This window comes from Neophocaena asiaeorientalis, unplaced genomic scaffold (assembly GCF_003031525.2).
Source record: "Neophocaena asiaeorientalis asiaeorientalis breed wild unplaced genomic scaffold, Neophocaena_asiaeorientalis_V1.1 scaffold476, whole genome shotgun sequence".
Lineage (NCBI taxonomy): Eukaryota > Metazoa > Chordata > Mammalia > Artiodactyla > Phocoenidae > Neophocaena > Neophocaena asiaeorientalis.
The window spans coordinates 7946766-7958739 of record NW_020172178.1 but is presented as its reverse complement, the minus strand read 5'-3'; the positions used below and the strand labels follow the sequence as shown (position 1 = coordinate 7958739).

The window sequence follows — 11974 nt, the reverse complement described above, 5'->3', positions numbered from 1 at the left end:
GACGGAGCCAACAGCTCCCTGGGTGGCAGGGTCAGCAGTGAGGTGCTGTGGCCAGGTTCCTGGCCTCGAACCCGCCGGCAGGCTGGCCAGCAGGGTCCCTTTCGCACGTGGGGTTGGCAGCCTCGCCGGGTCCCACTGCTAGTCGCCAGCGGGGCTGAGATTCAGACTGGACCGTCTGATCCCAGAGCCTTAACGTCACCGCTAACACGCCTCACGAGGAGCTCTTTCTGACAACAGTTAGAATCTACTGGGTAGTCAGCTGCAAGGAAAGAACCCGACAAGTCAAATCAAGACACGAGTCTGCACACGTGCATGTTCCCAGACCCGCGGCTTGGTTTCTGAAGCGGCGATAACCACCGATGCTGACCCTGCGTCGCGGGAAAGGCTCCTGCTCCCCAGCGGCTCGGGAGTGCGGCCGGACTCCTCCCTTCCCTTCCACCACCTCCAGCCCGTCAGCCGACCCCACTGGCACAAGCTTGAACTCACACCCACAGCTCAGCTACTTCTCAGCACCTCCACAGCTGTGCCTGGGGTGCCGTGGCCTCCCAGCTCACCTAGCGCACAAGCTCCAGTCCTCAGCGACCCCGGGCCTGACCTCATCTCGCCTGTTCCCCCTTGGGTCCCGCCCCAACTTCTCTCCGCATCAGCCAACTGCCCGGCTCTCCTCGCACACGCCGGGCACAGCCAGACGCTCCTCCCCCGCCACCTGCCCCTCCACCTGGAACGCCCGGAGGGGGGGGGGGCTCGGCGCCACCCCTTCTGCCAGTGCAAGCTCCACCCCTTGGCACCGGCGGCTGCTCTCCTCCAGTTTACTTTCTCCGTGGCCCCATCACCACTTATCCTGTCTGTCTCCCACCTCAGACTGTGAGCCCTGGGAGGGCAGGGGTTCTGTCTGTGTTGTTTACAGCTACATTTTCAGCATCTAGAACAAGGCCCGGCACACGACGGAACTCCAGAAAAGTGGGGTCAAAGTATGAACGCACACCCAGGCCAGGCCTGCCCATGTTTACCGCTGTCAGGGGGCGTGGTCAGGACCTGGATCAAGTGCTCATTTCCAAGGGATGACCCTGAAAGTGTCCATATCTAAATCCCTTGTTCTGCCGTTTCGCAGAAATCCTAACTACAACCCCACCTCACAGAGTTGTAGGAAAAGCTACCCGGGAACTACTGAGTAGGCTTAATATTCAGCAAGTAGTGGGAAGTCATGAATGAACGCTTTGAAAACATTTCTCACCAGCCACAGGAATGGAAAGAATGTAGCACAGAGAGGCCCCGACACTGACTGCTGCCACAGAGGCTGGAGCCGCTCCCCCGGCTGCGGCTGCGCGCCAGGCAGTCAGGGCGGGATACTTAGCCTCGTACGTTGGGCGGAAGGCTGAGGCGCTCTCCGTTGGGCAGGGTCAGCAGCTTGTTATCATCCAGCACCGAGTTCAAGTTCTCCACCCACTCGGGATCCACATCGCCATCAAAGACGATCCACTGGCGCTTCTGCAGCTCACCCCTCACGTTGTCTATGATCCTGGTGTGGGAGGATTTTACAGCAGCGGGTGACTGAGGTTGAAAATGCTCAGCCGGTAATGGTTTCTAAAGTGACTTTAATTTGTCCAGAGCGTGGTAAGAAGAATAACGTACGCTGTTACCACGAGGACAGAGTGCCTAGGTCCCAGTTCTCCGGAGTGCGGACACCCACCCAAGTGCACTTACTTTCTCAGAACGTGTGTGAACAGCCCATCTGTCCATTCCCTGGTGTTGGGGTCCAGGGTTCCGTACAGGTGGTCTTTGCTGATGGCTTTAGGGTCGATGATATGGGCCACGCCCTCCACACCCTCGAGCCTCTCCAGAGCCTTCAGAAGAACGCGCCAGGCCATGCTCTTCCCGCTGCCCGAGGGCCCCACCATCATCAGGCCGTGGTTGATCTGGGTGATCTGATAGAGCTGGAGAACCTGAGGGCCAGACCGACCAGCACCGTAAGCACTCCAGAGAAGGAAGGTGGAAGGTTCCTCACCGCCTCTCCCACCGCCGGGCAGGAGACGTGTGCTGTGACTCTTCCAAGGCAAGTACCGGGACTTTCCAACCAGAGAGACCTTCAACTGGCCACAGCACAGCAAACACAGAGGGTTTTTACTGAACTGTGGAGCTGTCTGACTGAGTCAGGAGATGCTCACCGAGCTGCCTCAGGAGAGACCCCTGAGGTGCCCTGCCGGGAGGACAGAGACCAGATGAACGAGCCGCCTGTCTAACCCAGGACCGCAGTGGACGGTCAGCACGCACAGCTCGTGCACGTGACGCGCTTTTTCTTAAGTGAATCTCACAGAGGAGATAAAGGAAAGAAGTCGATACAGAATGTAAACCCTATTGATTACACATTTATGTTGTTAATCGTGGTACTGGGAAGTCTTGTAAGCAGATCACTTACTGCCATAGACGGTTTTCATCATGATCCCCTTTAGCCAGCATTTTCAGAGAACAAACTGTACCACATAATTGAAAATTTCAGGTAAGTTTCCCTATCACTACTCTCAAGTTAGGAAAAAATCCTAACAGGTCTTGGGGCAAATCTCCACAAACCAGACGACACCCCTGGTGGACAAAGCCCCGTAAGACGTGGCTTCTCCACCAAGTCCGCGGCCGTCGTTACCGCTCGCGGCCGCCTGCGGGGTTGTGAGGCGCCAGCCAACACCACGATCCCAGCTACCTTTTCAACCCACATCCCGCCGACTTCTTCTCCGTCTCCGTATGTCAGGTACATCTCCTGGCACACTTTCTTGAGCTCCTCCCTCAGCGCTGTCATCTCGCCCCGGTGATACTGGACCCCAGGGAACACGTCCGACAAGAGGCTGAAAAGCAGCGGGATGTCTTCTGCCACCAGCTTTGGCACCATCGTCTCACAGACGCTCTGGATCAGGATCTGCGTGGGGAGAAGGGGATGAGCTCTGCGGGGGCGGCTCCACATCTACTGCCCTGTCCCCGGCGGACCCACGGCACAGCTGTCCCGTGAGCAAGCAGTGAGGCCCAGCGCCCCGCACCCACCCCCAGGCTTCCCGTCAAATGCGGGTCCCCTCCGTTCACCCCGGGGCATGTGAGCCACAGTGAGAGCCCTCCAGGCATGACTTCAGGGTGGCAAAGGGTAATACAAGCAGAGTCTGGGCCTGAGCGGTTAGGGGTGCCTCGCCCACCTCTTGCTCAGGGAGATTCTCCGCGATTTCTCCTTCGTCCACCGCCTCGCCGCGCTCCGCCTTCTCCCTCTTGATCTTCTGGATCCGCTCCCGCTTCACGTTTCCGGCGCTCACCAGCACGCTCTTCAAGGCTCGGAGACCAAAGTCGTAGTGGCTTTGAGAAGAGAGCTGCTCGTCGCATAGTCTAAAAGAGAAAGGGTTTTCTTTAAAAACAGTACACTTTGAGCACCAAGAGCATCGAACATCAAGAAATCAGAGACGGATACGTGGAAGGTAGTGTCGTAACTGCACAGGTAAACTGTAAATGGCACACTTGACACATGTCAGAAACAGGATTCGGAATAACTCTAAGTGACTCACTTGAAGAACGGGACGATCTTGTTGGCAAGGACCTCGGCGGTGCGGAAGCCCTGTGAGTACAGCATGACCTGGGCGATGAGCTGCCGGTCGGGCTTGGTCATGGCCAAGCTCCGGAAGAGCTTCTTCAAGTTGTCTGGAAGGTTCGACCGGCCCGCGTAGCCGGGGTTCATGGTGATGAAGATGGCCATGTCTGGGCTCACCTTGACTTGTTTGTTCAGCAGCTCACAAGTAATGGGGGCAGAGGCTGAAAATCGGAGGATGGTGTTAAGACTCGTGATAGTCAAAAAACCACTCCAAAATCTCTCTAAAACCGCAGAGCAAGCACCCATCTCCCTGCCGGCCCAGGGCTCCAGGGGAGCTGGAGGCTCTCACCAGACACAATGCCCACCGGTCCAGGCAGGCCCATCTTCACCCACTTCACCCACACAAAAGCCGTCCGAATGTGTAACGGATCAAGTCCCAGAGGCAGGAAGCCCACCATTTGTGCATTACTGAGCGTCACAAGGTCAATGCAAGAACAGCCCAACAATAGTTGCAGAAATAAAAACCAATCCGTGTTGTGACAAAACTGACCGGCTGAGGTCACGAGAATGACCCTCTCGTAGGGTCATCAAAGGCAAACACAAAATAAAAAGCCCCCCCGCCCCCCATCCCTGGACTACTTAGGGATCAGACTTCCTCCATAGGAGAACACGGAACATGGAGTACACAGGTACTGATTTGACACTCCTTTTGTTTTATTTAGGAGGTCTGGTAAGATGAGTTACCGTTATTATGGGAAAAAAGGGAACTTTAAAAGGTAAACTCTCCAACGTGGATGTATTTATTTACGTCCTCCAGCTCACGAGCCCAGGCTGTGTGCGCAACAAGCTCCCGGGGCCCTCCGAGCAGGCACTCCCACCGTGACGAGGGCTCGTTCCCAACACTCTGGCCAGGAGGCCTGGCTCTGTGGGATGCAGGGAGTAGGAGGGGAATGTGGGGGGCCCAGAGCAGCTCAAACCTGGGTTGTGTGCAGATGCTGGGGGAGGGAGCACAGGGACTCTGCTGCAGGGGAAGGACTGACGGCTCCGCGGGGCTGCTCTGGGACGAGGGGTGCAGCGTTACCCTGGGCCCCACCGCCTGTCTTCACTCAGGATGCACCGCCCCGCCTGCAGCAGCGAGTCCTGGAGCTATGTTAAAGTCTCGCTTATTTCTGATCAAAGAGGCGACCCCCTGTGCGCCCTCCAGGCAACCGTAAGGAGAAGCCGGTCTCACTCTTATCGTAGCTGGGGCTGGAGTGCTCGCGCAGCGCCTCCTGGATGCACTGCACCTGCTGGGACACGGCCGACAGCATCCGCTCCTCCAGGCGGTTGAACTCGTCAAAGCAGCCCCAGGCTCCCACCTGGCAAAGCCCCACAAAGATCCGTCCCATCGCCTGAAACGAGAAGGTAAGGGAGCTGAAACCACGGCCGTGGTGCCGGCTGTACGGGGCTCCGATTCTGGCTTGGACGACTGGTCCCACCCTGGGCAAATCACATCTTGAAACCCTTGTCTGCTCATCTTTGAAATGGGAACAATATCGTCTTCCTCCCGGGGGGGGCGGGGGTGGTGGTGGGAGGGGCTGTGAGGGTGGCATCAGCTTCACACGTGAGGCAAGGAGCCCAGCCCCACAGGTCAAGTGCCTCATAAACAGTGGTACAGATGTAACGTATCATTTTTCCTCCTGTGCCAATAAAATCCCAATGGCAAGGTTAACACGTTGTTTAAAAAACCTTTCCCATAGTATTTGTTTATTCCCAGGCATAGACACCAGGAAGATACGTTACACTGACGAGCTTGAAGAATTTGAAGACGTGAAGCTCAAGTTGGTGTCAAGCACGTGCTGGGAACCTCCAACAGCTCAAGTAACCCTGTCCCCAGAGGACCATGCTGTGCTGTAAGGCCAACACAGCTCTAAGAGGTGCCGCCTGCTATCCCCCACCCAGCCCTCTCAGGCCCTTAACTCTAGGCGGTTCCCGCAGAGCTGCTCACCTGGAAGTCAAAGGTTTCATCGCAGTTGAAAACTAAAACAAAGCGTCCAAGCTGATGGCCGAGAGCTTTGACAGACTCGGTCTTCCCAGTCCCAGCAGGCCCTATTGTTTGAAGAAAAGGAATTGAGAACTCAAGTAAGAACACACCTTTAGTTTTAAGAACTGTAAAAAGCAACTCATTTTAAAAAACCGAAGTACAATCATCCCTCGGTCTCCACGTGGACTGGTCCAGGACCCCTGCGTCTACCCAAATCCATGGACCCTCGAGTCCAAGAGTTGGCCCTCCGTATCCACAGGTTCTGCATCCATGGATTCAACCAACCTCGGATGGAAACTTTAATCCATGGTTGGGTCAATCTGAGGATGTGAAACCGGTGAACATGAAGGGCCGACTGCCTATCTATTAAAACAACTCTGTGTCTAAGTGGACTCACACAGTTCAAATCAATGTCATTCAAGGGTCAACTATAAATGTGATAGCCGCCAACGGATTTAAAGTTTTAGAAGGTACCAGCCACGCAGTTAAGAAATACATTTAGATCATTTGCTTAATCTTGGAAAAGTACGTTTCCTATCTGACTCCACCTGTCCAGGTGTGGGGAGGGACTCACCGAAGGGGGACCCGCCCAACCTGGCCTCCAAGGCCTGTGTCATCGTCAAGTAGCAGCGGTCGGTGAGGGGAGTCTGGACCAGCTTGTCCTGGACACCCAGGTACTCAAAGCCATAGTTAAACTTGGCATTTGCCATCTGAATCGACAACTGCTGCAACACATCGGTCTGCTTAGGGTCAAAGTAAAACCGCATCTGGCTGAGCCACTCGAAAGACTTGGCGTTGTCAATCTTGCTCTTCATCAGGGACCTGGTGACGTCTCTCTGGTGAACCAACTCTGTGATCTGAAGAAAGAGTCACTTTAAAGAGCTTATCAGAAAGTACATTTCATGAACTGAAGCGCGTAAACAGGTACATAGGCGTATCCTCGGGGTGCGGGGGTTATGTAGTAGACTTTAAATTGAGACTCTGCGTCCGGTTACAGTGTAAACATTCACTTTTAAAAACAATAAAACTGTTATTCACACAACGGGATTACACAGAATCAAGAGCTGCAGCAAAAACAAAGAAACAACAAACAAAAACTCTGCTACTTGCAACTAGCACAAAACGTGATGGGAGAAGAGCTGTGTCTATCCCAACAGTCCATCTGCTGCACACGGGGGCGCAAAGGCCAGCAGCAGTAAGCAACTCGGGCTCAGAGACACGCTGGGCTGGTCCGCCACGGGACGTGTTCTTTGGGAAGGACAGGACGAGAGTGTGAAAGGCCCAGAGGCACGAGTGTCACCCCTTTGTGTCGGGAGGTCGTGTGTGTTAACTCCTGTCCCCCAAGAGTGCCTTTCAACGGTACCAGAGAGTCAAGTACACACCCCAGCATTTGTCAACAGGCCATCCACTTGTTTTTCTCCCTGACACCCATTAGGATCTTTTTCAAGCGTGAGTTCTTTCAACTGTCCGAGGCGAAGCCCCAGGAGCCTGGCTGGGAGGAATGGGACTAACCAAGTGCTCCAGCTTGCGTCTCCGGAGCGGCGGCTGCTCCATGAGGACCGAGTCGGCCAGCACGTTGAGGGTGACCTCCACGTTGCTGAGCACGGAGTGCAGGGGGGCCGTGTCGCCGCTCCCGCCGACGCTGCTCAGCGCCGTCTCCACGTTCTCAGACCAGGCAATCTGGGCCGACAGGACCACGAGCTGGGCCTGCGAGACACGGCACACAAGACCCAAAAGGATGGTTTTAAAGATCAGCCAGTGCCCTCACCTTCAGACTGTCCCCCTTCTACTGGACAGTACCTGGTATTTGTCAATCCAGGTGATGTAGGTATTTGGGTCAATTGAAGTTGCTTTACCAAAAATCTCAACTTCTGTAACAGACTCAGCAAGGAGTTTGGCCAGCGTGACTCTCATCTCCTTCTCTACTAAGGTGAGCCACTCGTTGATTTTGGGATGTTCAGTGATTGACACGGGAGTCTTAAACATAACCTGAAACAAAGAAACTCTAAGAATTAAAGTGCGCCAAGATGGGAGCGAAGTTTTCTAAGTTACAGTCAGTGAATGTCACTACCTCCTCTCCTTCACGGGATGAGATGCCCAGGACGACAGAGTTGTCCTCATTTAGGATGATGCTCGAAACACCAGCGAACATTTTCTTGAAATGTTTCTGTAACTTAGCTACATTCTTACTGTTTCCAATGATTTCAAGCAAATCTTCATCACCCACGAAATAAAACCTAAAATTAAAATAGCATGTAAGTTGCTAAAACATGACATATACACAAATAAGGGGAATCAAGGCAAAACTTCAAACTGTATAGGAAAGGAAAGTGGATATGGATTGTGATGGACCACCTCCAGCCTGAATTCAGATCACATCCAAATTTCTTCCAGCCCTCAGCAAAAGATATACACTCACCTAACAGATCCTGAAGAGAAATTCAATGGATTTCATATAATTCACCGCACCTTAGGGATTTTTTAAAAACCTGCTCTGTTTATATTAAGCAAACTATTCAGAAAGAAAAGAATGCCACTTAGAAAATAAAATACAAAATTCCCTGGTGGTCCAGTGGTTAAGACTCCGTGCTTCCACCACAGGGGGCACGGGTTCGATCCCTGGTCAGGGAAGTTCCGCATGCCACACAGCGTGGCCAAAAAAAAAAAAAGAATCACAGCTAAAATTTTAAGAGATGCTAGCTACCTGGGAGGGTGAATAATAGTTTAAATGAAGCTTAGTAAATGAACCCACGGTAGAAAATTAAGGATTATTTGTTATAATTAGGAAGCAATGGATGAAGGAGAAACGGTATTCACTAAATCGGTTACTGGTAACAAAACCCTTGATGTCAGAGTGACCAACACACAGGCCAGGAGGGAGGGAGGGGCGGGAAGGAGGCGCCGGAGCTGACCTTCCCTTCAGTCCCCGTAAAAACCACCCTCTCACCTGGGGAAAGATGAGCGCTCTCTTTCCAGGTACTCTCCCAGGGCTTTCTGGATCTTTCCTAGCAGGTCTGCTAATCTCTCCAGCGACCTCTGTACCCCCTGGATGTTCAGAACATCCATGACCAGGGGAGACTTGGATACTTTTTTCATGAGAGCCAAGAATTCCGTGCTGATACTACAAATCAAATTAAAAGCGAGGTTAACGTCAGGCTTCGTGCAGAGGGTGGTTACCAGCCAAGCCTACCCTTCAGCCCTCCGTCCCGGCTCGAGGCTGTACCTCTGGAACCGCTGGGTTTCCACTGGCAGCAGGTGTTTGATGTCTGCGCTGCCCGTAAAGATGCCCTCCAGGTAGACCCAGCGCCTCTGCACGTCGATCCACACGTCGAAGAGAGCCATGATCCGGTTCAGTTTGTCTTCCCAGCTCAGGGCATCCTCTTCAAACACCTAGCGGGTGGATGGAAGGCAGAGCTCAAATGCTGAACTCTCCACTCTCAGATACACCAGGACTCACGCCAATATGCAGATAAGAGATCCTGTCAACTTACGTGACTCACATCTTCTACCAGAGGCACCTGGGAACTGTGAGTCTGGCCATTTTTAGTTTTTAATTATTTAAAAAGAATCTGTTTTGGCCACACAGCATGCTGGATCTTAGTTCCCCTACAGGGATCGAACCCATACCCCCTGCAGTGGAAGCGCGGAGTCATAATTGCTGGACCGCCTGGGAAGGCCCTGACTGTAAGTCTGAAGGTACAACGGTGGATGTGCGGGAGGGACGCCTCCCCACAGCGGTACCTTATAATACGGAGAGAGCTTCATGGCAGACACGCTGTTGATGTGCTCTTTGACCTTGTTGAAGAGGTCGTCCCAGCCTCGGATCAGGCGACACTTGCTCTGATAGTTAACCAAGTCTAATTCGTAAGTATTCCACACTTCTCTTATCTGAATTGAAACCAAAAGAGGCACGTCATCAGTGTGTGGGCGTTCGCCAGCCACACAGGTGACCGAGTGTAATGGAGACAAAAGGGACCACATGTGAGGCTCAAATCTACGTCAGTCTATGTCACAGCCTGAAACAAGATCTGGAATGCCCATCAGCCTATTACTTACCTGCTTCAAAAATTCCTCCAAAGCCATCTCCCCCTGCGCTACAAGCAGCACGTCCTTGACAACCGCTTCATTTTTCTGCAAGTCAACGTCCCAGATCTGGCCGAGGGTCAGCTCAGAAACAACCCAGTTTACACGAAGCCGTTTCATCAGCTGTTTCCAGTGGCGATCTTTAAGTGCTTCGGATTTCAGCTCAATCACCAGCATGTTTATCTGTGGAGAGAGGGAGCCGTGTTACCCGTGTGGCGTGTTTCTAGCGGACATCTGTGACCGCAGCTCTGAGTCACCGACCTTGAGGTAACCTTTCAGAAGCCTCTGGACAAACTCGTAGGACGCGTACTGCCGTAATCGTGCGGGGAAGTTTTTCAGCTGGTTCAAGAGGCCATCTAAATTCTGCCGAAGCTGTCAAGAGAAACACAAGATGGTATTTAGTTTGCCAACGTTCCTTTAAACGATGAAATATTTTTAAAATGGTTTCAGGAGAAATGTTACATTGATCTGGATGAATAATGTAAACGACCATCAAGTGACATTTTGTGAATTCTAACAGTTCCTTGCTTGCCGAGTTTCTAGGTGACGCCTACAACTTTCAGTGCGTGAAGGCGTGTACGTAACAGCTACCGGGAGCTCCACGTACCTTCCGAGGCTGCACTGAAACCCACGGCTGCTCCTTCATCTGATCGATCTGCTCCCAGACCTTAGAGAGTTCTGACCAAACGCCTTTGAGGTCCTGTAGCTCCTCTAAGGCCACCTGCGATGAAGCAGAGTAAAGCAGCTGAACTTGGAAGCAGAACCACCCCACGGCTCTTGAGACACTGTGGGCCAGAGGCAGCGTGAGCACGAGGGGCCCGGCCCCAGCTGCCCGCTGGAGCGCTTCGTACCTGGACGCGCTCTTCGCTGCCACCGAGAAGTCCCGTGTCTGTCAGTTCCAGCGCCTCCTTGGCCTTCGCACACTTCTCCCTGTCGTCCTTCAGCCTGCCAAACTTTCCTTCATATATGGTGAGAGCCTGAAGCGCCTCCTCCGGGCGAAGGTTGCCCTGAAGCAGTCAAGGCCAGAGGATCAGAGCCGGGGCTCAGGACACGAGCTCTGGCTCTGAAACGGCGGAGGGGGCCTGCCGGGCTTCCAGAAGATGTGACTCCTTGAGCGCGTCTACGCACGTGAACGTCCACAGGCTGTGCACTGATGATGCCTGTCCATTCCTGGGTGAACTTTTACCCCAGGGTTGACACAGGGAAGGTGGAGCACCTCTCGACTCAGCCATCCCCTCACTGAGTGCCGAGGGAGACGGAAGAGAAGAGTCAGGACAGACCTGGGCCTGGAGCAGGACACTCCTGACCGAGGGGACAGGGTGCTTGGGGCTGCCAGCCACGCCCTCCCTGAGATGCGGAGTCGGGGTATCAGTTACCCAGAGAAGAATGAAAAGGAAAGCACTGTTCTCACTGGAGAAGACTCTACTTCAGCCTTAACACTGTTTACACACTTCCTTTCCATTCTGATAACCTTTGAGAATGACTACACAAAATATCAAAGTTTTCACTCTAACACATTACTAGCAAGGTGAGGCCACAAAAGATATTCAAATTCAGGTGATCACACCCTTGTCTAGTGATCAGTACTCACTCCCCTGCAGAGCCTGGAAGCTCTGGCGTTAGCAAAAGCCCAAGCCTGCTTAACAGCGGGGCCCCTCAGCCAAAATGAAACACAAGGCAGGACCTTGGGCCCAGCAGCACAGAGGCCAACCCAGGAGACGTGGGGCAGCCAAATCAGCCCCCAGGACTGGTGCGGAGAACCTCCATCCACACTATAAAACCAGACTGACGTTCAGAGCATTTCAAAACCCTTCCCCTTCTATGCGTACGTGTATGTCTAAGTTTGAATTCCACCCAGTGAGCCAGGCAGGCCGTGACCTACGTGCCTGAGCCCCACACTGGCCGTCCCCCTGCCTGGACGCCCCCTCGGCCACGGCACGCTTGCCGGCCCCTCCCTGAGCCTCCACATGTCAACCCCCTGCAGAGCAGGAACGCGCCAACACCCCTTTCCCGCGGCACATATCACCATCTGACTTAAAACACCTGTTCTTCTCGTTCACTCTTTACCCTCCGTGCCCCAGTGGAGCGTAACTCCACGCAGGGAGGGCTCCTTTCTGGTCACCGCTGTATCTCTGCTGCCCAGGATATAGTCGGTGCTCAATAAATACTTGAATGAACCCAGAGACCAGGGTGTGGCAGGTCCCGGTACAGAAAGCCTTAACGACCGCGACAATGACGTCAGAGTTCAAGCGGGATGCTTGGCCTGTGTCCACGAGAGAGGAAATTCTAACTTCTGACTATGCCTAAGT

General features: G+C 53.5%; 1 protein-coding gene across 2 annotated transcripts in view; it reads right to left on the bottom strand.

The window, feature by feature from the left end:
* The window catches only part of DYNC1H1 (dynein cytoplasmic 1 heavy chain 1), a 65668-nt gene that overhangs the window by 27076 nt on the left and 26618 nt on the right, over positions 1-11974 (bottom strand). For both annotated transcript variants that reach the window (XR_003004907.1, XM_024757767.1), the window contains exons 17-34: positions 10517-10672; positions 10273-10386; positions 9927-10037; positions 9639-9848; positions 9324-9470; positions 8806-8972; positions 8530-8703; positions 7654-7819; positions 7383-7571; positions 7095-7289; positions 6157-6439; positions 5547-5647; positions 4791-4950; positions 3537-3780; positions 3177-3360; positions 2696-2908; positions 1705-1943; positions 1363-1519 (exon numbers count right to left, since the gene is read on the bottom strand). Coding sequence is in view for 1 of the 2 variants with exons in the window: in XM_024757767.1 (XP_024613535.1) it covers positions 1363-1519; positions 1705-1943; positions 2696-2908; positions 3177-3360; positions 3537-3780; positions 4791-4950; positions 5547-5647; positions 6157-6439; positions 7095-7289; positions 7383-7571; positions 7654-7819; positions 8530-8703; positions 8806-8972; positions 9324-9470; positions 9639-9848; positions 9927-10037; positions 10273-10386; positions 10517-10672 (3210 nt within the window). In the remaining variant the exon portion in view is untranslated. The remainder of the gene's footprint in view (positions 1-1362; positions 1520-1704; positions 1944-2695; positions 2909-3176; positions 3361-3536; positions 3781-4790; positions 4951-5546; positions 5648-6156; positions 6440-7094; positions 7290-7382; positions 7572-7653; positions 7820-8529; positions 8704-8805; positions 8973-9323; positions 9471-9638; positions 9849-9926; positions 10038-10272; positions 10387-10516; positions 10673-11974) is intronic.